The sequence below is a fragment of the Hylobates moloch genome, unplaced genomic scaffold, assembly GCF_009828535.3.
Source record: "Hylobates moloch isolate HMO894 unplaced genomic scaffold, HMol_V3 SCAFFOLD_12, whole genome shotgun sequence".
Lineage (NCBI taxonomy): Eukaryota > Metazoa > Chordata > Mammalia > Primates > Hylobatidae > Hylobates > Hylobates moloch.
In genome coordinates this window covers 101,255,818-101,281,348 of record NW_026652287.1, presented here as the reverse complement: position 1 = coordinate 101,281,348, position 25,531 = coordinate 101,255,818, and the positions used below count along the sequence as shown (strand labels likewise).

The 25,531-nt window shown below is 57.7% G+C and overlaps 3 protein-coding genes across 10 annotated transcripts in view; 2 read left to right on the top strand and 1 right to left on the bottom strand.

Annotated features, from left to right (window-relative positions):
• Positions 1 to 3,033, top strand: part of TMC4 (transmembrane channel like 4) — a 12,558-nt gene extending 9,525 nt beyond the window's left edge. For 2 of the 3 annotated variants that reach the window (XM_058425962.1, XM_032171069.2), the window contains 6 exons: positions 75 to 172; positions 538 to 721; positions 1,521 to 1,651; positions 1,748 to 1,903; positions 2,236 to 2,314; positions 2,401 to 2,500. In XM_058425962.1, the coding sequence (XP_058281945.1) occupies positions 75 to 172; positions 538 to 721; positions 1,521 to 1,651; positions 1,748 to 1,903; positions 2,236 to 2,314; positions 2,401 to 2,469 (717 nt within the window). In that variant the 3' untranslated portion in view covers positions 2,470 to 2,500. Of the gene's footprint in view, positions 1 to 74; positions 173 to 537; positions 722 to 1,520; positions 1,652 to 1,747; positions 1,904 to 2,235; positions 2,315 to 2,400; positions 2,511 to 2,947 lie in introns of those variants that run through there. The other variant, XM_058425961.1, reaches the window with a different exon arrangement.
• On the top strand, positions 3,025 to 7,459 carry LENG1 (leukocyte receptor cluster member 1). Its single transcript, XM_032171096.2, has 4 exons — positions 3,025 to 3,210; positions 4,312 to 4,491; positions 6,071 to 6,333; positions 7,159 to 7,459. Exons 1-4 carry the CDS (start codon positions 3,079 to 3,081, stop codon positions 7,376 to 7,378), a joined length of 795 nt encoding a protein of 264 aa, XP_032026987.1. The 5' UTR covers positions 3,025 to 3,078; the 3' UTR covers positions 7,379 to 7,459.
• Positions 7,417 to 25,531, bottom strand: CNOT3 (CCR4-NOT transcription complex subunit 3). Of its 6 annotated transcripts, none has more exons than XM_032171061.2 (18): positions 25,280 to 25,531; positions 20,241 to 20,315; positions 20,058 to 20,125; positions 19,730 to 19,804; positions 19,498 to 19,587; positions 19,113 to 19,241; positions 18,914 to 19,009; positions 17,426 to 17,648; positions 17,200 to 17,333; positions 16,586 to 16,642; positions 14,709 to 15,096; positions 14,501 to 14,624; positions 13,493 to 13,691; positions 10,790 to 10,889; positions 10,487 to 10,685; positions 10,114 to 10,246; positions 9,264 to 9,389; positions 7,417 to 7,840 (listed from the first exon to the last, which is right to left on the bottom strand). In XM_032171061.2, the coding sequence occupies exons 2-18, from the start codon at positions 20,263 to 20,265 to the stop codon at positions 7,691 to 7,693; spliced, it is 2,316 nt and encodes a 771-aa protein (XP_032026952.1). In that variant the 5' UTR covers positions 20,266 to 20,315; positions 25,280 to 25,531; the 3' UTR covers positions 7,417 to 7,690. The 6 variants fall into 6 exon arrangements, with proteins under 6 accessions (XP_032026952.1, XP_032026958.1, XP_032026959.1 ...); XM_032171067.2 differs by having other exon boundaries at positions 7,417 to 7,789; positions 25,280 to 25,530; XM_032171068.2 differs by having other exon boundaries at positions 7,417 to 7,789; positions 17,426 to 17,645; positions 25,280 to 25,530.

The following is a 25,531-nucleotide window of genomic DNA, read 5'->3' as shown; positions in this document are numbered from 1 at the left end:
GTGGAGACTCGGACGCCTGGGCCTCCAGGTGCCCGGGTCCTGAGGTCTTTCTGACCTATTTCTTCCTTCTTCAGTGCTGGGAGACTGTCCTGGGCCAGGAAATGTACAAACTTCTGCTCTTTGATCTGCTGACTGTCTTGGCAGTCGCGCTGCTCATCCAGTTTCCTAGAAAGTGAGAGCCCCGCCCCTCTAGGACCAGGCCCTGCCCCATCGCGCTGTTCTTTTCACCGCACACCTTTTTACTATTCCCGCCTCTGCCTGCTCCCTTTGCTTGCCCTAGGTCCGCTGATCTCCCCACTCCCCGCCCTTGTTTTAGTGGGTTACTTCCCTCGGGCCCCGCCCCTACCGCGGCGACACCTGGGTCCGGTCTAGGCCTCAGGACCCGCCCTCTGGACACACCCCCTCCACGTGGAGTCTTGAAAGTCCCGCCCCCCCCTCAGATACGCATGCTTCCTATTGGCGGGCGGGGCGGTGGAGGCGGGGAAACTCCAGGCCGCCGCTCCCCTGACTCGGGCCCGGCCCTGCCCCGTCCTTCAGGCTCCTCTGTGGCCTCTGTCCTGGGGCGCTGGGTCGTCTGGCGGGGACCCAGGAGTTCCAGGTGCCCGACGAGGTGCTGGGGCTCATCTACGCGCAGACGGTGGTCTGGGTGGGGAGTTTTTTCTGCCCTTTACTGCCCCTGCTTAACACGGTCAAGTTCCTGCTGCTTTTTTACCTGAAGAAGGTAAGGGGTAGGGGGACCCTTGGGTCTGAGGCGGGAGGTATTGGGGCCCGCACTCCTGGGTCCTGGGCAAGGAAGATCCAGGGGGCCTGGATTACTAGGTCCTGAGAGAGGAGGGGGTTGGAGGACAGACTCCTGGATCTGAGAGAAGGAGGGGTCTAGGGCATTCTGACTTACATGTCTGAGGATCTGGGGACTCAGACTCCGGGGTCCTAGATGAGGAAGGGGCTCAGACTCCTGGTTCGTTAAAAAGGAGAGGCAGGTAGGCCGGGCGCGGTGGCTCACGCCTGTAATCTCAGCACTTCGGGAGACTGACGCGGGTGGATTACCTGAGGTCAGGAGTTTGAGACCAGCCCGGCCAACATGGCAAAACCCCGTCTCTGCTAAAAATACAAAAAAAAATTAGCCGGGCTTGGTGGCGGGCGCCTGTAATCCCAGCTACTCGGGAGGCTGAGGCAGGGGAATTGCTTGAACCAGGGAGGTGAAGGTCGCAGTGAGCCGAGATCGTGCCACTGCACTCCAGCCTGGGCGACAGAGCGAGACTCCGTCTCAAAAAGAGAAAACAAACAAACAACAACAACAGCAAAACAAATTAGCCGGGAGTGGTGGTGCACATCTGTAACCCCAGCTACTGGGAGGCTGAGACACGAGAATAGCTTGAACCCGGGAGGGGAGGCTGCAGTGAGCGCCACCGCACTCCAGTCTGGGCGACACAGCGAGACTCTGTCTCAAAAAAAAAAAAAAAAAAAAGGCACAGACTCTTGTTTTTCAGATCCCCTTTCTCCGTGCCTTCCCCCACCAGCTTACCCTCTTCTCCACCTGCTCCCCGGCTGCCCGCACCTTCCGGGCCTCCACGGCGAATTTCTTTTTCCCCTTGGTCCTTCTCCTGGGTCTGGCCATCTCCAGTGTTCCCCTGCTTTACAGCATCTTCCTGTAAGTGCGAGAGGCTCCCGCCTCTCTCCCTCCCCCTTCCCCCATTCAGTGTTCGGACTCCTGGCTCTACGTGAGCCTAGCCTGTCTTGACTTCAGGATCCCGCCTTCTAAGCTGTGTGGTCCATTCCGGGGGCAGTCGTCCATCTGGGCCCAGATCCCTGAGTCTATTTCCAGCCTCCCTGAGACCACCCAGAACTTCCTTTTCTTCCTGGGGACCCAGGCTTTTGCTGTGCCCCTTCTGCTGATCTCCAGGTGAGGTGGCCCAGACTTCTGGGTCTGGGTTTGAATGCGTGTGATCTGGGGGCCCCCACCTGCGTCCAAGAGAGGAGAGGCTTGGGCGTGGGAGCAGGCAACATACTGAGTCTGAGGGAGGAGGCCTAGGCTCCTGGACTGCTGGGTCCGAAGGAGGAGGTGCGCGGGACTTAGGACTGCTGGATCTGAAGGCGGAGGGGCTGGGAGACTGAACTCCTTGAGCCTAGACGAGGAGGGGCTTAGGGGTCCACATCCCTGGCTTCGAAGGAGCCAGACGTTTGGATATAATGGAAGAGCGTGTCAGGAGTGGCTTCCGTTCCTGTCTCCTCCAGCATCCTGATGGCGTACACTGTGGCTCTGGCTAACTCCTACGGACGCCTCATCTCTGAGCTCAAACGTCAGAGAGAGACGGTGAGCCAGGCGGGTCCCTGAGAGGGCCCCTGGGGAACATGGGTGGGAGAAGAGGGCTGTCTCACCTCCACCTCTCTTTGCCCCAGGAGGCGCAGAATAAAGTCTTCCTGGCACGGCGCACTGTGGCGCTGACCTCCACCAAACCGGCTCTGTGACCCCCGCAGCCCACGTCCCACTTTCAGACCCCAGGCCCACTGTAAGCCTAGGTCACAACATCTGTAAACTAGAGAACTGGAGAAGACTCCACGCCCTTCCAGCTTTGGTATCTGGAGATTTCCAGGGCCCCTCGCCGCCGCGTCCCTGACTCTCGGGTGATCTTTCTTGTATCAATAAATACAGCCGAGGTTGCTGAGCGCGCTTTGAAATCTGCGTCCTGAAGGTGGGGGCAGGGCTACAGCAGGGCAGGAGCCAATCAAATGTATGGGCATGTTTGTCAGTGCGGAGCGCTCTTCCGCAAGGAGACTTGACGGTCATGTCGGCCAATCGACGGCCGCATCTGGTACCATCAGGGGCGGGCCAACTTATGATTGGTTCGGATCTGTGACAAGAGGCGGTTGCTAGGGGATACCACGAGCCGAACGCCTAGCATTCGCTGTGATGAAGGGTGTCTCAGCCAATCACCTGTCGTTACAGGCCAGGGGGCCGTACCAATTAATTCGGAACCAATCTGCGGTCGAAGTAGGGACAAGAAGAAGGGGGGCATCCTCTCGCCAATCGGAAGTGCAAAGAGGCGGGCGTGCCAGTCCCTGGACAGCTACGACGCCATGAATATCTTGCCCAAGAAGAGCTGGCACGTCCGGAACAAGGACAATGTCGCCCGCGTGCGCCGTGACGAGGCCCAGGCCCGGGAGGAGGAGAAGGAGCGTGAGCGGAGGGTACTGCTGGCTCAGCAAGAGGTAAGCTCGGAGGCCAGCCGGGCGGAGCTCCGGGGCCCAGCACGCAGGCGCCGCGGTTGGGGGCCGGAAGCGGAGGCGTTGCGCAGGCTCAGTGTGCCCCGTGTGAAATTCCGGACCAGGCGCCGATCCCGTTTTCGAGGACGTTGCTCTGCAAACCTTGTGCCCACTTCCACGAAACCTCCCTTGATCTCGCCCTCGTCTTAGTTTTTCCCCCACTGATGTATTTCACATGGCTGGAACAGTGTCTAGCACAAAAGAGAAGCTTAACATTTAATGAATCCGTGAACCCTTGGACAGTTCAAGGAAATTCGGATCACTTTTTAGTTTGCCTGCACAGCCTATTTATTGAGCACCTACTGTATGCTAACTACATGCAGAGCACTGGACTTGCGGAATCCCCAATAAGCACTGTTCGTTCTTAGAGGGGCACTGTCATCTCCGTTGCACGAAGTGAGATAGCTTAAGTGAGGGGAAGGCACATTTAAGGAGAGGGGGACAGCCAAGCTCTACGCCATCGGGCGAGCCCTTTCCTGCACCGCCCCCTAGGCACAGACACATAAACACGGGCTTTCTGTATGGCTCCTTAAACCTGTTTGGTGTACACCCAACTTTCAGTTCCTTCGCTAGTCTGATCCTCCACCGTGGGTGGGAGGTAGTCTGGGTTTTTAGAATCTCAGTAGGCTGCTGAGCGCTGTTTGAAATCCGCGTCCTGAAGGCGGGGGACAGGGCTTCAGCAGATTTGGGGTAGTGACTTGGAGCCATGGCTAGAATTCAGATCGTCTGGCCTAATGCATACCTTTATGGCTGTTTTAATTGTCTCACTTGAGATTAGGAACCTCTTTGGTTTAGGCCAGGGACCTCCTCCCATACATCCTTGATGACCCGTGGCTTACTATTTGAAAGGGAGTTTACAAAACCCAGGCGTTGCCTCATCTGCCTACCGTCACCCCCAGCTAGGACAGGTGCCTCTTTTAGGCGCCTAGTGCTCCCTTTCTTATAACCCCAGCACCCTGGACTACCATTTTCTGTGGTGGGCACCAGACTCACAGTTCTTGAATTACCTCTAGGTTCTGAATGTCCTGCCTATAACTTTCTCCCCAGGCCCGTACAGAATTCCTACGGAAGAAAGCCAGACATCAGAGCTCACTGCCTGAGCTTGAAGCAGCAGAGGCGGGAGCCCCAAGTTCTGGCCCTGTGGACCTGTTTCGGGAGCTCCTGGAGGAAGGGAAAGGAGTGATCAGAAGCAATAAAGAGTACGAGGAAGAAAAGCGACAAGAGAAAGTAAGCTGGCCTCACCCACTTCATCAGAGGGGCCATGAATCGAGTTGGGGGGAGGGGGCACTTTAGCCATCGGTTGTGACCAAGGTCAAACAAGAGTGAACACACAGAATTTAGGACCTTATCAAAGCATGACACTCAAAAAGCGTTGGCTATTGCCATCTGGGCGCCCACAGGGCTTGGAGGTAGATGCTAGAGGTCCCCAGCTGCTGGGCAAACAGCTCAGTTCTCCAAACTGGAGGAGTCTCAAACCTGATGGGCTTTTATTTATTTATTTTTTTTTTTGAGACGGAGTGTCGCTGTCGCCCAGGCTGGAGTGCAGTGGTGCGATCTCTGCTTACTGCAGGCTCCGCCCCCCGGGGTTCACGCCATTCTCTTGCCTCAGCCTCCCGAGTAGCTGGGACTACAGGCGCCCGCCACCTCGCCCGGCTAATTTTTTGTATTTTTAGTAGAGACGGTTTCACCGTGTTAGCCAGGATGGTCTCGATCTCCTGACCTCGTGATCCGCCTGCCTCAGCCTCCCAAAGTGCTGGGATTACAGGCGTGAGCCACCACGCCCGGCCCTGATGGGCTTTTAAAAATTTAAATCAGCCGGCTGTGGCTCATGCCTGTAATCCCAGCACTTTGGGAGGCTGAGGCGGGTGGATCATCTGAGGTCAGGAGTTCAAGACCAGCCTGGTCAACATGGTATCTCTAAAAATACAAAAAAATTAGCTGGGCATGGTGGTGCGTGCCTGTAATCCCAGCTACTTGGGAGGCTGAAGCAGGAGAATCACTTGACCTGGGAGGTGGAAGTTGCAGTGAGCCGAGATTGCGCCACTGCACTCCAGCCTGGATGACAGAGCAAGACCCCATCTCAAAACAAACAAACAAACAAAAAGTGAATCAATTGCCTCTTGCTTTTTGGCTAAGATCAAGTGTAAAAGGTACATCAGTGGCCGTGCATGGTGGCTCACGCCTGTAATCCCGGCACTTTGGGAGGCCAAGGTGGGTGGATCACCTGAGGTCAGAAGTTCAAGACCAGCCTGGCCAAACATGGCAAAACCCGGTCTCTACTAAAAATACAAAAATTAGCTGGGCATGGTGGTGTGTGCCTGTAATCCCAGCTACTAGGGGGGCTGAGGCAGGAGGATTGCTTGAACCTGGGAAGCAGAGGTTGCAGTGAGCTGAGATCGTGCCACTGCACTCGAGTCTGGGCAACACAGCGAGACTCCATCTCAAAAAAAAAGAGGTACCTCAGCTCTTGTCACTCACCTGCTGTCTCTGGACTTGCTGACCCCACCCATCGTTTCCCTGCTTTGCTTGATCCCTTCAGGCTTCTCTTCAAGTCTCTCTGCAAAGATGCCTGCCTCTGAACACTCAAGTGGCTCCACTTGTCCCCTCCTTCCCTGCTGTTACTGTACCTGCTACTGTCCCCCGAGGGGGAGCTTGGCCTCTGTTGGTGTCTTCCAACCCCAGCACCTGGTACAACTGGTTCATAATAAGCCTTAGATACCTGTTCGCTTAGATACCTGTGTCAGGGAGACACACCTGACACCTTGAAAGATTATATCCCATCTCTTGTATTTCCTGGCCCCCTCAGGAGAGGCAAGAGAAAGCTCTGGGCATCTTGACATACCTGGGCCAGAGTGCAGCGGAGGCACAGACTCAACCCCCTTGGTACCAGCTACCCCCAGGGCGAGGGGGCCCCCCGCCCGGCCCAGCCCCAGATGAGAAGATCAAGAGCCGTCTGGACCCTCTGCGGGAGATGCAGAAGCATCTGGGGAAGAAGAGACGGCACAGCGGTGATGAAGGCAATCGCAGCAGAAAGGAAAAGGAGGGGTCTGAGAAGCAGCGACCCAAGGAGTAAGAAGGAAGACCCCGCCTCGGCAGACCAGGGCCCAGACCTTCAGGGCTTGGCAGCAGCCCGGCATGGGCACTGCAGGGTCTCTGGTCAGGACAGCCAGGGACTCCCTGAAGGGCTGACTGGGTTCTCAGCATGTGGTCCAGGGAGCCCTAGGGGTCCTGACAGCCTTTTCCCGGGGTGCCGAGGTGTCAAGCCTATTTTCCTAACACTGTTGGCCTTTTCCATGCGCGTTCTCAGGCACGCTGTGCAGGTGTCCAGAGGCTGTGTGATGAGAAGACACCCTCGCTCTGATGGCTAATGGCACAGACGCTGGTGTCCAAACTTTCTCAGTTTTCACTCTGATTTGCAGCATATTAACAGAACCCATTGAAACAAAAGCTCTTGGGGTCCTTGGTTTTTAAGAGTATAAAGGGGTCCTGAGACCAAAGAGTTTGAGAGCCGCTGGGTTAGAGAGTAAAAGCAGGCTTCTATCTCCAGGATGCTGTATCCCTGGTCTAGAGGGGGTACACTGCCTGTAGTCTTCTTTTCTCTAGAAAGGGAAAGTGAGGCCCAGAGAGGGCCGGGGGGCTGCTCAGTGTGCTTTCTTGACCTGGAGAAGCATCAGATTTTAAAGACTGGGGAGGACCAAAGCCCATAGAAGGGAAGGCCAGAGACGTGCCTGTGGTGTCCCAGCACCAGGTGGCTTCTTCCAGCAGGCCTAAGAGCGGAGGCTGGGCATGCTGGATGCAGGGGGGCTTCCAGGTGGCAGCTCCCTCTGTGGGAGAGGCTGGGGGAATGGCCTCCTAGGGGCTACCAGCTTTCTGACCTCACTCCTCTCCCCGCAGGCCTCCATCCCTGGACCAGCTTCGAGCTGAACGTCTGCGGAGGGAAGCAGCTGAGAGGGCTCGGGCGGAGGCCCTGCTGGCCCGGGTCCAAGGCCGGGCACTACAGGAGGGTCAGCCGGAAGAAGACGAGACAGATGACCGGCGGCGGCGGTACAACTCCCAATTCAACCCCCAGCTGGCCCGGCGCCCCCGCCAGCAGGACCCTCACCTTGCTCATTGACTCCTGAGGGGTACAGGAGAGGCCGCTGCTGCCAGCCGTCATATAAAACTATTTATTCATAAATATTTTCCAAAATGAAAATAGGTTTACCAAAAAATGTCCCTCACTGGGGAGGGGAGGAGGGGGCAGCCCTCGCCCCCGGGCCCCCAGGGTGGGGCTGAGAGGAAAACCTCCCGGCCCCCTCCCTGCTTCCTGGGAGAGGGGGATGCCCCGTGGCCTGGGGCCTCCCTCCAGTCTTCCAGGGCAGGGCCCTCACCTGGGCAGGGGGATCAGCATGCGGGGGAAGGGGGTGGGTAGAGGGAGGGGCCGGTGTCACTGGAGGTCCCGGTCCTCCAGGTAGCGGTACTCAAAGGTGAAGCCTTCCTTCTTCCGCTGGCCCCACTTCTCGTAGTCAAAGTAGATGTAGGTGCCCTGGCCGGGGGAGAAGGCGGTCAGTGAGTGGACGAGGTGGTGGTCTGGGATCTGGGCCGGACCAACAGACAAAGGGGACAATTCTTAGGGCTGTGGATGTGTCAGGCACTGGGCCAACTGCCCTGCACGCACACACTCTCATCCACCCTCACAAGGTTCTTCTTGGGTAGGAAATGTTATCATGCCACTTCAGCAAGGAGGAAACGGAGGGGGCCGCAGAGAGGTTCCACCGAAGTCAGCTGCCAGAGCGGGGCCCCAGCCCCAGGTGTGAGTGCACAGCCTTCGTTTCCTCGAGGGCTGTGGCTTTTGAGCACCTCTCACGTGTGAGTACAGGATGCACAGCCTAGCATTTAATCTTCACAAAGACCTCGAGGCAGCGGGTACTGTCACCCTTGTTCTAGAGAATGGAACAGTCTCAAAAATCCAAGCACTCTGCAGGGACATTTTATTAGTGACGGAAGTGGTGTGGGAATTTCTGAATGACTGGATGCCCTGAAATGTACTAACTTGGAGGATGGTTTTGGGCCAAATCAGGAAAGGACAGGAAGTCTGTAGTTAACGTCTGAGGACACAATGGGAGAGGAGCTAGGTTCTAAATGAATGTCTTAAATGCTTCGAAGATGGCAACCTGGGAGAACCAGGAGAGGGGACTGAGTTCTCCTGGTTGAAGGACCTTGTAATACTTCATCCCCATGAAGGGGCTCGGCATCAGGGAAGTATTTCGTGGGAAAAAACATCACTGTAGAACACACCAACTGAAAGTAATTTGAAAAAAAAAATCCATGACACTGACTATGTATCAGTCACCATTAAGTACTTACATGTTATTAACTCATTTAATCTTCATAACAACTGCATTAGGTAGGTCTTCTTCCCCCCATTTTTACAGATAAGGAAATTGAGACACAGAGGTTCGAGTGACTTGCCTCGAGTCACCCAGCTAGACTGGGCTCAAACCCAGGAAGGCTGGCTCCAGAGTGTTTGCAAGAGGCAGGAATTTCCCAGTATTGGAACTTGAGAAGCCCATTCAAAAAAAAAAAAAAAAGTTTCCCCACTGAGCCCCTGCCCTGCTGAGTGCTGGGACCTGGAGGTGAAGTGGGGGCCATCAAGGTCCCTGGGCAGCAGAGCCCACAGCCTGGTGCAGGGACACATAATGGGAAAATCCCACACCCCAAGCGAGTGTGCCCAGCACTGCAAGGGGGAGGCACTGGGCTGGGTGACTCCAGGAAGGTTTCTTTGAGGAAGGGACATTTGGGCTAAGACCTACAGGAGGCCTAGGAGCTGGCCAAGTGGAGGATGAGAGGGTGGTGGTCCAGGCTGAGCAGACAGCCAGAGGGAGGAGAACTTGGTCCGGCTGAGGGACTGCGCCGGCTGAAAGGTGAAGGCGAGGGAGCAGAGGCCAGCAGGGGCTGCCTGGAGCCTGGGGACTCTACCCCAACCCTAGCAGCAGGAAGAGAGGGGGCGGGGCCCTCACCTGCTCGAACTCGTCAGTGATGGTCTTGGGCTCCTCGTGCCTCTGGAACCACATCATGTACTTGGTGTGGAATCGCCACGACTGCTTCTTTAGGGCCTTGGCTGCCAGGTACTGTGCCTTAGTGCCCTGGGGGAGGAACAGTGGAGGGGGGGGATCAGGGGGCCCCCAAACTGGGTGGGGAGCCAGGGGGATGGGGCAGGACATCAGGGCTAAACCCCGGCCCCCGCCACAGACCACAGTTGGGCTGGACAATCCTTTGGAGATGGGGCTAGGGGCACAGAACATACCAATGCTGGTCAGGAGAAGGAAAATGAGACAGGAGGTGAAAATTGCTTTCAGAGAAGCTTTGAGAAGGAAGAAAAACTAATGTGTGATGAGAGCTGAGAGAGGAGGCAATTTAGAAAATTTCCCAAGTGGGGATGAGGGTGGAGGTCACTCATGACTCACTGGGGTTGAGAGGGGGCTGGACAGTTCCCCAGTGGTCTCCAGGGAGGCCTGAGAATGTGCCAACAAGCAGAGTGGGGTCGGCCTAGACTGAGGGGCTGCTGGAGCAGGGCTGGGGAGGGGCCGCGGGTGAGCCAGTGAGCAACTGGAAGCGGGGCTGAGGTGTGCCACAGTGGACCAGCCTCGCTGTCAACCCAAGCAGTTCTAACACCTCTGGGCTGGACGGGGGGCGGGGGGGGAAGGGACAGGTTGACTTGGGGGAGGGGCCCAGGAGTGGGAATAGGGAGGGGGTGCGGTCCCAGTGGCCGCAGTGGGGCACCCACCTCACCCCTCCAGCCCGAGGGGGGACGGCGGCGGTGGCGGCGAAGCCGGGGGGCCCGAGGCTGCCCCGGGGGCCCTGCTGTACCTCCAGATAGTAGAAGATGAAGAAGAGTGTCTCGGTCGACAGGCGCTGGTAGAACTCCACAGTGTCCGAGTGTGGGGGTGGCATCTGGTGGTGGTAGGGGGGCGTCGGACAGGGGTTCCGGGGGAGGTACTGCCTGTGGGAGCAACAGGAAGGTCAGTGCCAGCTGCCTACTAGTCCTGTCCTGATCAAAAGGGTCCTCAGAAATGCATCCCTGCGGGGCAAGGTAGTACAGAAAGACCTGGGGCGGTGCTGACCTTCAGTGGAGAGCCCAAGTCAGGGGCCTGGCGCTCTACCCACAGCCTCACAGGTTCGGCCACTGCCTCCTCGCTAAGACTCGAGTCCCAGCCCATCCCCCTTCCCTGTGGCCCCTCACCGGATACGCTCAGAGTCAGAGGGGTGAGGCATGTGGTGCCAGGCGGCCTCTTCCATGGCCTGCTGATAGAGCTGCTCCTTGGTGAGGGGCACAGGGCCCAGCGGACAGACACCCAGCGACAGCGGTATGTTCACCTCTGACAGCTGCAGGGGCGGCTGGGCTGAGGCCGGAGGTGCTGACGTGCTGCTCAGGATGATGTCTGTGGGGAGGGGTGGGGGTCCAGCCCCCTCAGTGGTGAGGATGGGTCAGGGGCCAGCCCCTCCTCTTTGGCCCACTGCTTCCCCACCAGCCTGAGTCCCTCACCTCGCTCAGTCAGGTGCAGCGTTGGCACAGGGTCCTCAATGCCAGAGCTGATGGCTGCCCGTTCCGCCATGGACTTCAAGGAGCTCAGAGGCTCAGGGGCCTGGGGAGGAAACGAGAGGCCTGGCCTGAGCACTTGGGCTGCAGGAGCAAGTGCAGCCTGACACAGGCCCCAGACGCTCTCACCTGCCCTGTCTGAGGGCCGTGGAGGGCCAATGACCCACTCCTCACGATCTACCCATGACAGGTAGAAGCATCAAACTGTAGGGGAACAGTTGGAAACCACTGACGCATTCGTCAGCAGAGGAACGTCTAGTAAGTGGGACTCTGCACCATGGAGTACTACGCAGAGATTTTCAAAATACAAGTTCGTGACGTACTACAGAAGGAAACGCCAACCTGCAGAATATGTACAGTGCGCTACCATTTTTGTCAAAGGATGTGCCAATAGTACACGCTCCTTCACTAGGGGACACCTACACGCTGGGAGAGCTCCCGCCTGTCTTGAAGGAGGCAGGAGGTCTACATGCTCAGCTGTCTGCCTGTGACTGGCATGGGGTGACTAGAATCGGGGTGGGCCCAGCCCGGCTAGGCACAGCCTCGTTTCCTATTACAAAGGTTACGGCAGGCATCTGTTCCCCAAAGTCAGGGCTGGTTCCTCCCATCTCCTCCAGCCACGTGCAGCTGTCCCTAACCCCAGCCCTGTGCTGGACTCTCCACAACGAGTCAGTCACCAAGGCTTATCCATCCTGTCTTGCTGTATCGCCCAAGTAGGTCTCAAACTCCTGGGCTCAAGCTACCCTCCCGCCTCTGCCTCCCTAAGAGCTGGGATTACAGGCGTGAGCCACCGCACCCGGCTATCTGTCGTGCTTCTAACCCCCCTTGGATGGCTCCCTTCCCTTTCATGCCACCATGCCCCACACAGCCCAGGCCCGTCCTCTCCTGCCCAGACCACCCTCCCTCTATCCTGTCCTCACCAGCCCCGGGGGACCTTTCCAATTAAGTCACGTTGTTCCTTCTCTACTCCAAACCTTGCCGTGGTTCCCGACCACCCACCCCAGCGATTCATTTTTGTTGGTGGTGGTGTTAAAAGATATGGAACCCATTCTGAAAACCTCAAAGCTGCTGTTTCCCTTTTTCCAGAAAAATGCACACATTATAAATATCCTGTCCACCTACTTCTAAAATTTGGGCCGGGCACGGTGGCTCACACCTGTAATCCCAGCACTTTGGGAGGTCGAGGCGGGTGGATCACCTGAGGTTAGGAGTTCGAGACCCACCTGACCAACATGGCAAAACCCCATCTCTATGAAAATCACAAAAATTAGCCTGGCGTGGTGGCAGGCGCCTGTGATCCCAGCTACTCAGTAGGGTGAGGCAGGAGAATCCCTTGAACCCGGGAGGTGGAGGTTGCAGTGAGCCAGATCGCACTACTACACACCAGCCTGGGTGACAGAGCAAGATTCTGTCTCAAAAAAGAAAAAAAAAAAATTAATGCTTCTCTTGGGCCAGAAACTGTTCCAACAGCTTTATGAGGATGATTTAGTCTTCCAAATAACCCTACACGGCAGGTATAATCGTGACTACTGCCGTTTCCCAGATGAAGGAATGCACAGCAAGGACAATGCCAAGACTTGGACCTGAGAGCCTGGGCGCACACAGTGCCTCCTGGAGAGCCTGGGCGCACACTGCCTCCTGGACAGCCTGGGCATACACACTGCCTCCTGGACAGCCTGGGCGCACACTGCCTCCTGGACAGCCTGGGCGCACACACTGCCTCCTGGACAGCCTGGGCGCACACACTGCCTCCTGGACAGCCTGGGCATACACACTGCCCCCTGTGGAAGCTGCGCTACAGTACACTGGCTCACAAGCCAAGCCCCAGCTCCTGACCCTCGATGATCAGGACCCCACCGTCCTGTCCTGCTACACCCACTATCTCAGCCCTGCAGCTGGTGGCACTGCCTCCTGCAGAGTGGACACCTCTCTCCTCTCTGCTGCATCCTGCCCAGCTTCCTAAGCACCCAGGCAGATGCAGGCTCCTCCTGAAGCCCCTCCTGCAGCTGTTAGCCCCCCTGCCTGGTCCAGGTCTCAGCTTAAACATCACCCCCTCTCAGAGCCTTCCTGGGCCTGTCTCCCAGGTCAGGTCAGATGCCCCTCGGTGGGCCCACAGCAACCTTCCCTGCAGCTGCCCCAGCAGGGAAGCTTCCTACAGGGAGGAACCAGGCTGCATTCACCCAATACAAAGCTTGGCCCCCAGTGGACTTGAACAAGTGTTTTCTTGACTGAAATGGTTTCTTAGCTAGGAAAAGGAGGGTAGTGAGCTAGGTAATGGGTCATGTGAAGTAGCAAGACTGGTATGTCTTGTGAGGACAAACGGGGACAGAAACTGAGGGCCTGCGGGGGAGATGAAGATGGAGACCCAGAGAGGGCAAGCAACAAGTACAACCAAGAGAAAGGAAAAGAGACCCAGAGAAACAGAGCTTTGGAGGGAACAAGAGGGGAGGAATGAGAGCCCCCAGGGATCAAGGTCACGGGGAGGGTGGTACAGAAAGACCTGGAGAAACAGCAAGTGTGAGAAGGGGACAGAAAGCCAGAGAAAGAGATCCAGAAAGAGGGTGGGGGCAGGGGGCACAGCTAGAGACCTGGAGGAAAGAAACAGCAGAGTCAGGACACAGAGGCTCGGGGAATGTCCGAGGAGCCCACCTTGATTTCCGGGGCAGTGCTGAACTGTGGAGGCCCATTGAGCAGGGCACCGGCTGCCTTGGCATCACTGAAGCTGGGCGTTGGGGAGCTGGGAGGATTCACAGGCAGTGGCACCAGGAGGCTGGGCCCCCCTGAGTTGTTCCCTGAGCCTGGGGCCACGCCCCCAGCCCCTGTTGGGGCTGCCACACTGGGTTCCTTCCTGGAGAGACAGCATGGAAGAGGGGGTTGAGAGGAGGGTCCCTGAGGGTGGGGTGGGCAGAGAGGCCTGGCTGGAGAGAGGGGAGACTGCACAGATCAGATGGGATCTGAGAGGGGCAGCTGAGGGTAGACAGATGGGAGAAAGAAGTGGTTCTCAGGGCAAACAGGCAGAGCCCCATCTTTGGAATGGTTTCCCATCAGCAGAGCAGAGCTGTGGGGGTGGGGGTGAGGATTATCGGGTGCTCCACCAGGCCACAGGCTGATCAAAACCCCTTGCCTTGGGCAGGTGTTCACAGGGCCCACTCCCCCTTGGGCAGGCCAGCTGGAGCTGGGGTGAGGGGGCTGGGAAGCAGGCCTTTCCTTTGTGCACATTGATCTTTCTTAGGGCATTCTTCAGGAAACAGGCAGACACAGTGGAATGGTCTAAGATTTGGAGGAGTGGCTGCAGAGGAATGAGGACCTCAGGACAATTCACTGTGAAAGTGAAACAGTGACCCTCCGGTGGCAGTCGAGTGGCCTCAGGCAGGTAACAGAAACGGGGAGGAAAGGGTATGGGGCTCTTGAGAAAACTTCCACTTAGATGAGAATGTATTTTAGAATGTTCTGAAGGGCAAAGCAGGGAGGCTGATGTAGCTTCCTTGCTGGAAAGAAGTGGGGGTGTAACACCCAACGGAGGTGGAGGATAGCGCTCGGCCATTCCCAGCAGCAGAGGCGGGGGGCTCAGAACCCATCGATGTGGGGGTCAGGCACCAGCGCCTCTCTGTTTCGAAAGGCTGCCATCCCAACCCTGCCGATGGCCGAGACACTCACGAGGTGCTGGGAGGTGGGTTGTGGGGGCCGGAAGGGGGGCCCAGGGCCTGGCTGCTGGCATTGTTGCCCCCACTGCTGCTCAAAGCCACCTCTGCCGGGCTGTCTGCCACAACGGAGCTGTAACCTGGGAACAAAGAGTAAATGGAAAGGGCTGCCGCCTGCTGCCCAGCCCCGCCCATGCCCCCCACCCCACTGCCTCCCCACTCACTGGTGGCGCCATTCTGCTTGCCAGCCCCTCCACTGGCACTGCTGTTACTATTGCTGCCGCTCCCTCCGCCTCCGCCGCCGCCTCCACCGCCTCCGCTAGGCTGGACGCTGGGGGGCCGGGGCTGGGTCGTGCTGGGCCCACTGGGAGCTGGTGGGGCCACAGCCTGGGCATAGGGAGCAGGGGTGCCCGAGTTGTGGCTGGGAGCTGGACTGGCCTTGGCGCCCAGGGCACTTGGGGGTGCTGCTGGGGCGGGCACCCCATTGTTGCCAGGAGTGGTGCTCAAGGCAGAGGCAGCAGGCGGGGGGCCGGAGGGGTAGGTGGGCGGCACAGCTGGGGACTGAGGGTGCTGGTTGCTATGGACAGGCTTGGAGCCGTTTTTGGCTGGAGACTGCGGGTGGGAGAGAGCAGAGGGTCAGGACTCAGTGCGCCAGCAGGTCTCCCTCACCACCCCACCTCAGGCTCCATTTTCGTCCCAGCAGCCTCCTCTCTGGCCTCGCTGCCCCCAACTGCTCCTGCCCTCTTGGGGACCTGGGTGACCTTACTCACCCTCATGGCTTCAATCACCTTCATGCTTAAAACACTCACACTGATTTCCAGCCTGCCCAGCTTCCCAAGTCCTGTCTGGACATTGCCCCATGGACACCCCCACAGGGATCTGACACACAACTTAGGTTGTCACCAGAGAAGATCCATCTGTTGGAAGCCAGGGGACTAGAGGGAAACACCCAAGTGTTCTCAATATGAGATTAGCTGGAGCTGCCTAATGTCCAAGAGTAGAAGGAAAAACAGCTGGAAATTGGATAGTAATTCTGAATGTCACCTGAAGGGTCACAGAAACTACTCACAGGGCTGCAAGTTACCAGCACTCCAGAAAGCGGTGGGAGGGTAAATGTGCTCATGGTATCCCCACCGCAGGCAGCCTGCCGACAGCACTCGGGCTGCCGAGCCTAACCGCCTCCTGGGCTTCTTTGCAGCCACCCCACAGGCACCTTGCGCTTACCAAGCGCCCAACAGGACTGACTACCCACTTCTCTCCTGGGGATCGCTGCTTGGCAGTGGGGGCCTGGGAAGGTGGCAGAGCCCAGCCTGGCCCCTGGAGTACCTGCCTCAGTGTCTCTCCTCATCACCTCCTGGCCCTGCTGCCCGCCCTCTCTACTACCTGTGGGTCCCCTTAGTCTCCACACCAGCCTCCTCAATGCCCACTCAGGATGTCCCCTTGGAACTGTCCATCCCATTAGCCTACAGAGGGGCCTCAGGCCCATGCTGCTCCTGCCTAACATCTTCTGTAGCAGCGTTTCCGCAAGCGTGCTCCTGTCCTGGGAGACGCTAAAGGAGTTGGAGAAACACCGCCCGCGACCATCTCCTCTCAGAAACTTGCAGTGTGTGTTATCAGCACAGCAAAGGCCCCATCACTTCCTAGGCTTATTTGACTCTGGAGGCCACTCAGGTCCACAAAGCCTGAGCCCCTCAGCCTGACAGTCCTAGTCCCTGTGCTCAGAGTTGGGCCCCTGGCCCTGCAGACCTGGCCAGACTCACCTCTCCACACTTCCAAGCTTTCTGTCACAACTTGCCCATGTTACTGGCTGCCACCTCTCCCTGCCAGGCAAACTCACCTGACTCTGAAGCCCAGGGCACTCCACAGCAGCCTCTCCTGACTGCCTGGCCAGGCCGAGGGTGACCTGTGCTACCTACCCCCTTGACCACAGCACCAGTCACCTGTCCACTCGCCCTGCCCACCTGCCCTCAGGGCAGCACTGATTTCTGACCCACCTGTGTCCACCAGCCCAGCACAGTGGCCAGCGCTCAGGCCTCAATATGCCTTTGGGAACCAATAAATAAGTGAATGGCATGCCCACCCATTCCAGACTCACACCCACCTGGCTGACTTCACTGTCTGTGGAACGTCCCCTCTTCTTATCATCTTCAGAGTTTTCCTGAGGTAGGGGAGGCAGAACAGAAACCTGTGTGACCTCTGGGGCTCTGATGGAGAACCGCCAATCTCTGAATGTCCCGGGGACCTAGGCCCCATTGACTGCCATTGCAGCCCCAGAGCTGTTCAAACGGCTGTCCTTAATCTGCCTGGAGAAACCACCCAAACTCAGGCTCTCCAATGTTCTTGTGTTCTGGGAGCCAGCACTGACCCACCAGCCTCTTAAGGATCTGGGAACCTGCTCTCCACAGGGAAGCCAACCCTTGGATCCCTGCCCAAGGTGGCCAGCCACCCAGCCTCCTCAGGCAGCCCAGGCACCGGCCCCTCCCACCTCCCAGATCCAGGGCCTAAACTGGCGCGGGATGCACCCTATTACTCTTTATGTCCTTTAGGGACCCAGATGTAGGACCTTAGGGTGTGCTCCAAGAGCCTAGACCCTGGATACCTAGATCTGTGTTTCCTCAATTACTCTCCCCTAGCCACTTTGGAGTGACCCAGATTTGTCTCCTCGAGTCCTGCCCTGCTGGAAACACAAGGTACTAGTGCCCCGTGGGGCCTCACCGTGGTACAGTTGGCTGGGCTGGGCGGGATGGGAGAGCTGGAGGTGGTCGAGGTGGGCGTGCTGCTGGACTGGTTGAAGATCTCATCCTCCATGTGGCTGTGGCTGGGGGGGGAGGTGGCGACCAGCGCCTGTGCTGTGGGGGCAGAAGAAGGGCATGCTTAGCTGGCTCACACAGCCCACTCTGGGCCCTCACTTCCTGTGCCACGATCAGCCCCAGGGCCTCACGAATGTCCTCGAGGTCCAGGTCATCGTAGAGAAACTCGTTCTCCTCGAAGTCGGGGTCCTGGGATGAGTCGACATAGTACTCAACGTCGTCCTTGATCTTGCGGATAGCATCAACGAGGATGGAGTCATTGTCCAGCATGCGCAGGATGGTCTCTAGCATGCGCACGTGGTAGCGGTGCTTCTCGATGTGCCGCTTCAAGCCCTCGATCCGGTCCTGCTTCTGCTGGCGAGCCCAGGGCCAGGCTCAGGGGCTGCAGAGCACCTGCTTGGCCCCTCCTGCCCCCACAGAACCTGTCCTCAGTCCCTGACCCCGTGGAGACCCAAAACCTCCACGCCAGCCCCTTCGGGGTGGGGCAGTATGGGGTCCACCCACCCTCTGAGCCCTGTGGGGACCAATCTTAGCCTTGACATCTTGGGATCCCACTGCTCCCTCCTCTCCCCACACCTTTCTGGCTCCAGGAGTCTTTGGAAACCTCTAAAAGACCCAGAGGTCCTTGTGCCATCCCACGACTTGGCCTCCATCTGCACCTCACTGACAGCCCAGATTTCTCAGCTGAGCCTGCCCACCACTGTGACTGCCTCTGGCATACAGATACCCTCCGACTTGCTCCAGCAGTAATAATGATAACCCCCATTTGTGAGGAGCTTGCTGTTTAGAATCGTGATGATATTTGTCATCACTAGGCCCCCCCAACCCTACCCATTTATCCCTGAGGAAGCCCAGATTCATAAGCCTCGCTCCCACCCTCCCCTCAAGGCCCCTTTAGGATTTAACATCTTAGCCTCGGTTCCAAATCCCTGCTCTGTTCAAGGACCCATCATCTCCCCGAAAGCCCCTGGTTCCCAAACCCCTCAGAGTCTGACACCTGACCCCGTCATCTTCCACTTCCTGACCCTCTCCCACCCACAGCCTCCCTGTGGACCCGGTTCTCCCCTCCCTGTCTTTCTGGTTTCCACAAGTCCATACAGTTTGTATCCCTTTGAACTCATACCCCACAGTCCTGGATTTTAGAACCTGGGACCCCAACATCCAGCTTTGTCCCAGACTCCTCTCTTCCTTCAGGCCTGGTTCTCTGCCTTCTCCATGTTCTGCCTTGTCTCTACCCACTGTGCTCTCCCTAGGACCAGGGCCCTCTGGGTGCCAGGAGGCCTCTTGCCATGGGTGTCCTTCAGGTCTCACTCTTACTCTGTGGCCCAAGCTCAACCTGCATTCACCTTCCCCCAAATCACTCCTCTTCACGAAGGCCCCACTGTCTACTCAGACACCCAGGGGACCCTGAGATTCTGTCTGACCCCCTCCCTGCTCCACCCAGGCAGCTGCTAAGCCCTCCCAATCCTGTCTCTCAAATCCCTAATCCCGGCTGCTGGCCCTGCCCGCCTGAGGAATCCAGGCCCCAACTCCCAGGAGCCTAAACGACTGGCCTCCTGCTGGCCAGCCCATTCCCATGCCCATCCCCATCCCAAAAGTGTCGGGTCTCCCTCACTCACATCCTTGTCGCCCTTCTTCTTGCGTGTCTGCACTGACAGTGACTCCACTTCACTCTCAAACTGGTCCACCTGCATGTTGAGCGTGTCGATGGTATTCTAGGGGAGGGAGAGGAAGAGGAAGCCCATCAGCCAGGGTTCCCGCCTACACCCAGGGCTCAGGATCCTCAGAGTTCACCTCCTCTTCTCTACCCCAACTCACCGTGAGCCACTGGCCAACCTCTTCCTTCTCCTTCTGGGCAGGATCTACCTTCTGGGCCAGGCCCAGGCCCTCCTTGCTGTAAGCTTTGGTTTTGGTCTCTCGTTCCACAACTTTGAACCGTTCCATTTGCTGTAGAGAGTGCAGTTGGCAGGGGGGCTCTCAAAGGTGGGAAAGGAGCTGACTAAGGGCCAGCAGACACTCAGACCCGAGCCTCATGACCCTACTTTCTGAGCTCTGAGTCCGCTGCCTCTTCCCTTCCCTTAGGTGCAGAGACCTTACTTCTCTTGAGGAACTCTGGGGTCTGGCCGCTCTGCCTCCACCCCTTGGGATCTCAAAAATCTGGTGACCTCCCTACCTCTCTGGGACTCAGGCTCTGGGCTCCTACCGTCTCAATGAGCTTGCGGTTGTCTATAAGCTGCCTCTTGTCCTTGATCTCGTTGGACGCTACCCATGTCTTGATCTGGTCCCTTAGCCGCTGCAGATGGGAAAAACAAGAAAGTCAGACCTCAGGACCCGGGAACTGGGGCCCACAGCTCCTTCTCCCTGGGACCCAGCAGTCCACTCTCCCAGTTCCCTCTACCCTCAGGACAAAGGCGTCCAGACCCCAGCCCCCTCACTTGTAGCTTCTTAATCTCCTTCTTTAGGTCAGCCTCATACTTTTCTTTCTGGTTCGCGTTGGCTGCATTGTGGAGCTGAGGATGGAGAGAATTGAGAAGTCAGTGTGGGAGGGGATGTCCCAGTACCCACTCCAGTGATTCTTCCTTATGCTAGGGACTCGAGGACCCCCCCAACCCCTACCCCCAATCCATCTTAGAGCTGATTCTCTTAGGTCCTCAGCATCTGCATATGTAGCCCCTCCCCCTGGTCAACACCCAGAGGTCCTGAGCCGCCTTCCTGTGCCCTGCTCTCTGAAGACCCAGATTATTAGGGTCTCAGCCCCTGTACCTTCTGCCAAATATCTTCAAACTGCTCCACGCCCTCGGACACCTTCTTGAGGCAGCGATCAATCTCACCTGGCCAGGGAGGAACAAGGCTGTGAGAATCCTGCCCAGGCGGCAGGTATCTAAAGAGCAGTCCTCAGAGGAGGGAGCACGTGGCTACAGGTGCAGCAGGAAGTCAGTCTAGTACCTTGGAGTTTGCGCTTGTCCGCCATCTTCCCTGCCCTACAGACGCACTCTCTTCATACTCTCTTGGAGACGGACGCTGCTAGGAGAGATTGGAGAGGAATTAACACGTATTCCCTGGCTGGTAAAAACCCAGAGACACAGACCTAGTCAGCATAGTGAGGTAGGTGGGACTGGTAAGGGGAAGAAGCATTTGCTATCTGACAAGAGACCAGACCCAGTTCTCCTGATGCTCGCATGACTGCCCAGCATGGTGTCTGGCCAACAGGGGACCCTGTAAGTTTGTTGAAACAAGAAAAGTTACATACTTTTTTGTGTGCCTCTGACTCAGGAAGTGGAAAATTCCTAGAGCATGGAGTACCTTCTCCCCAGATTACACTCAAAAAGGTTTTTCAGAGCAGGACAAAGTCATGCTGCACACAGCTGATGACTGGGATGGAGGCATTAGCCCTGGAGATCACACTTCCTACTCAGAGGGGCTGGGCACAGAGATGGCTAGGAGAGGTTATCCCTCAGACAAGTCAGGAGACAAATGAAACTGGCAGCTCACAGAGAAGGGTGTGTGTGTGTGTGTGTCTGTGTGTGTGTGTCTGTGTGTGTGTGTAAGCTGTAAGCAGGAGAAGAAAGATTGGGGGTGGGGGAAAACGACGGCGAGCAGAGATGCCGAAAACTATGAAGAGCTGAACCCACTCATACAGATGGGTGCATGCCAAGTAGAAGGGACTTAAACCACCAAGAAATTTATTCCAGAGCAGGATCCTTAAACCAAAAGGAAATAACACTCCTAACCCAAAGAAGCTGATACCAAGAAGGGTTAGAGATTTGGGGGCAGAAGGCAGTACCCAAGAGACCTGGGAGAAGACAGAAATCTTACTAAGATAAGAGGGTGCAAAGGTACCGCAGCTGTGAGGGAGCCGATCTGCACACACGAAGGAATCCCATATCAAGTGGATTGGTAATTTAGAGTCAGGGAAACATATAACATCAGGGCAGGAATCCAAAACTTAAAGAGAGGAGCGTCTTTATTTTAAAGGAAGTTACCTGGAACCCAGAGAAGACTGAGGTCAAAAGGGAGTTCCAAGGAGCTTTAGTCCAGGGGAAGACACACCCTAGGGCCTGACAGCGAGACCAGGGGAGCCCTGGGGAGAGAGGCTTATGCCTCACAAGAAGACTTCTGAGATACCAGCGGAGATTGCCCTCTTCCCCTCCAGGGAGGGGGCCTACAATGAAAAGCACAGTTCCCTGGGATCCAGGGGCCGCTCCCACTCTACTTGAGCAGGGCAGGGCACCCTGGAGTAGTCACTTACTGTAAAGACAGAAACAGCCCCATACTGAGGACTAAGAGCCTCAATACAGAGGGAAGTCACACCAAGAGGGTCCTCACCCACAAGGAAGGGAACATCTGGCAAACAGTGCTATCCAACAGAACTTTGCAATGCTGGAAACACTCTATTTGCACATATCTGTTGGACACTGAACATCTGAAATGTGGCAAGTGTAATGAAGGAACTGAATTTTTCATTTTTAGCTAGTTACTAATCACCACATTTGACTAGCAGCAACCATATGGGACGGGTGTGCTTTAAAACAAGAAGCCCATAAAGGACAAGGCTGGTACCTTACCCCCAGGGAGAATTTTCCCAACACCGCGGGGACCCAGTCTGGGTGGTAATAGGTAGGGGTGCTACCTTACACTTGAGGGAACTTCAGTCTCCTCAGTAAAAAGCCCAACCTAAAGAAAACGGCAGCAGCCCCCGCCCAGGGTCAGCTAACATGCCGTACCTGGGGAATCTCCAAGAAGGCAAAGCAACCAACAAAAGGACCCAGGAGAAAGTGCCATGGAGGGGATTCAGACTGAGGAGGGGCAAGTCCCTTTGACCCAGGGAGCTTATACAAGGCAAGGGCCTGGACACCAACACTGAGGTGTGCAGGGATCCTCACCAAAGTCCAACACCCCAACACAGAAAAGCCTCTTACTGCATAGGGGGAACAAGAATGTGAAACGAGAGCTTACACTCCCTCTTTCCATCCCAAGAACCCAACAGAGGGTCATGGGCAGGTGCTCCAGCCCAGAGAGAGAAGAGGTCTCATGGTCTACACCCCTAAACAAGGCAATCAACACCTTAGGGAGGTGATGCCCTCCCTGTGTCTCCACACGGAAAGGACTGGTTCCCTAGTGCAGAGGAAGAACACCCCCAGAGAGAAGACCACACTGTGGCAGCAAGAGAAGGAAGTCCTGGAGGGGTCAGCAGCCAGGTGGAGGGGAACAAGAGCCCTAATCCAGGGAGGTGATGTTTCAGACAACAGCGTGACATCGAAGTCGACGACAGCTGAGACCCAGAGAGGAGGCAGCTCCTCCACAGAGAAGGGGCAAGTGCCAGAGGCCCAGGGTACTTCTCCCCTAGAGAGGCTAGGGCCTTAGCCACAGCAGAGACAACACCTTCCCCCGCTAAGAAAATCCCTATATCATGAGGGTGTCAGTACCTCTGGTCCCCCCAGCAAAGGACCAGACAGAAGGGAAACTGGAGCTTGAGTCTCGAAGCAGAGACACCACCAGAGAAGAAAGAGCCCCATTTGCTGTAGTCAGGGGGCATCCACCAAGATCTTCCAAGGAAGGTGGTGATCACAGGTCCACTCTCAGGCGTGAAGAACCTGTGCTCCAGCAGCAAAGGCTCTCCAAGAGCACTGAGGAATCTGGGAACCTCGGCCCAGGAGATTTACCCAAGAGGAACACACATCCCCACAGGGAAGGGACCCACAAGGCGGGGGGTGGGGTGAGCAGGACACCAGCCTCACAGGAGCCAACACGCTAAAATCAGGGCCAAAACCAGTAAAGAAGAGCCCCCCACACTCCATCTCAGGGAAGATGATACCACCACACAAAGACTCGAGGAGGGAGGGGCTGGAGGCTCAGCCCTGGGAAACTAACACCGGGTGGTCCTTAACCTTGGGCGCCGTCATGTGCCCACAGAGTGGTCTTTGTCATGAGGCGCCTTTGATCTGGGAGAGCTTCCGCCTCGGCAGCAAGGAGCTCTGGGAAGTGATGTTGAAGGGTGATCCTTAACCCGGGTGGCTGCTGAAGTGGCCACACAGAGGCTCTGAGACTCTGGAAGGAGGATGCGTTAGGGCCTGGCGTAGAGGCAGTCATCTCCACTGAGATCCCCATGCCAAGGGTGGGGGCTGGATACTCCTACCTTGGAAAGTCTACACCAGAGAAATCTCTGGTCCCAGGGACCGGGTCTACAGGGGAGTCTCCCGCTTGACTCAGGTATCTTACATCCACACAGCCAGGAAATCATGCCTTACCCCATACAGTGAAAAATCAAGAGGGGGTTTTGGAAGCATTAGCCAGGGGCACCTGCATCCGAGAGGGGTCCTCAGCCTTATGGTGGGGACACACGCAGAGGCGTGGACACCTCAAATCCAGAAGAGCAGCCATACCAATACCAAGAATAGCAAGAACCTCATCCCTGGGGGAGGCGACACCAAGAAAGGGTCCTTACCCTGGAGAGAAGGCACAGCCCCAAAGGGAAGAGCCCCCACCTCGCAGTACAGGGACCCGAGTCTAGGAAGCTTCCTACTCTCATGGGGTACCAGCAGCGGGGCGGGAAGGCAAAACCCTTGTTCTCCAACTGCTGACACCCAGCGTAAGGGTAGATGGGAAGACAACAAACCCACAGTGTGGGATCTGATGCAAATATCAAGGGCAGGGAGCTTCTTGGTCCCTGGAGAGATGACACCCTAAAGGAGGAGACTGGTGTGAAGGCGGAAGAAGCCTCATACTCAGGCAGGGGTGAAGGGAGTGAGGGGAGACATCAAAACCCCTCACCAAAAGGGCAGGAGAGCTCACCCCGGGGTGGGTGGCCGCCCTGCACTTTGAGGCAGGGACTGCTCAGAAAGAGGGGCTGGCGCTGCCCGCATTGGGAGCTCACTAACATGGACAGCGTGGGGGCTTAGTGTCCTTCACCACGAAGCCTTCACCAGGCACCTGAGCGCCAGGGGAGCCCAGCAGCCCCCAGCACCAAGACCACAGTGGCCCTGATATCACTGGGAGAGGCCCACACCCAGAGGGTCGGAGAGTCAGGATGCAGGGGAGTTTGAGGCTGCAAAGCCAGGAGCAGACGCCAGGATCAGAGAAGTGTGAGAGCTGAGGCCAGACGTGGGCCACACTGAGGACGGTCCTGTACCCCAGGTGGGGGAAAGCCAAACTCCCCCAAAAGGCAGGCGCCCGGTGCAGCGGGATGGCGATGCTTGAGCCACCCAGGGCGCTACTCGCTACGAGAGAGAAGAGCTGCAGACTACAGAGGTGGAAACTTCGGCAAAGGCTCCAACTAATGGGGAGTTTCTCCTCCACTCCTCTCCCAAGAGGCTCCCATCCAATACAGACGGGCAGCTGGAACCTGAGATCCAGGGGAGGCTGCGCTCCCGGCAGCAGTGAGGAGGGATGCGGAGGGCGGCCTCGGCCCTGGGAAGGGTGACCCCCCCACCCAGCTGGGGTCCTCGTCCCGGGGTGCTGGCACCACCCACCCCCCCGCCACCGTCGAGGGAGAAGCCCCGGCGCGGAGGCTGCCCAACAACGCGAAGGACCGAGGCCGAGGGGGGCAGGCACCTGAGCCCCGAGAGGGCGGGCACCTGGGACCAGGGGCGCCTCCATCCTTCCAGCCAGGAGCCAATACCGACGCGGAGAGGGGCGGGCACCTCGCGCCCGGGAGGCTTCGCACCCTCACACCCCTACCGGGGGGGCCCGACGCGATGCCACGCGGGGAGGCGGCGGCGGGCGGGGCCCGGGGTCCGGGTCGCGGAAGGACCCCCGGGAGGCTCTGAGGAGCGTGAAAGAGGCGGAGGAACGGGAGGGCGAGAGGGAGGGAGCCGCCCCCCGCCGGGAGCCCCGCGCTGCAGAGGCGGCGGCAGGGGGCAGGCGAGGGGAGGCCATGTCGCGACAGACGGCGGTGTCGCCAGGGCGGGAGGCGGCGGGGAGGGCGGCCGATGGCGCCGGGGGGAGGAGGGGAAGGGGTCCGGCCCAGTCGAGCCTGACGCTCTCACCACAGGAGCTGGCGCCGCCGCTGAGGAGCGTATCGCGACAGGCGGGGGAGGCGAGCGCCCGCCGCCTTTTTCTCGCGCCCCGGGCCCGGGCGCTATCGCGATAGCGGCGCGAAGCGGAAGTGGGGTTGGGGGAGTGGGCCCGGGGTTGTTCTGACGACGGGGGTCGGGGCTCAAGGGAGGCCGCGGCGTCTGCCGATGGCTCCGCGGAAGCTGACCGGGCCCGGTCCAAGATGGCGGCGGCGGAGGAGGCCT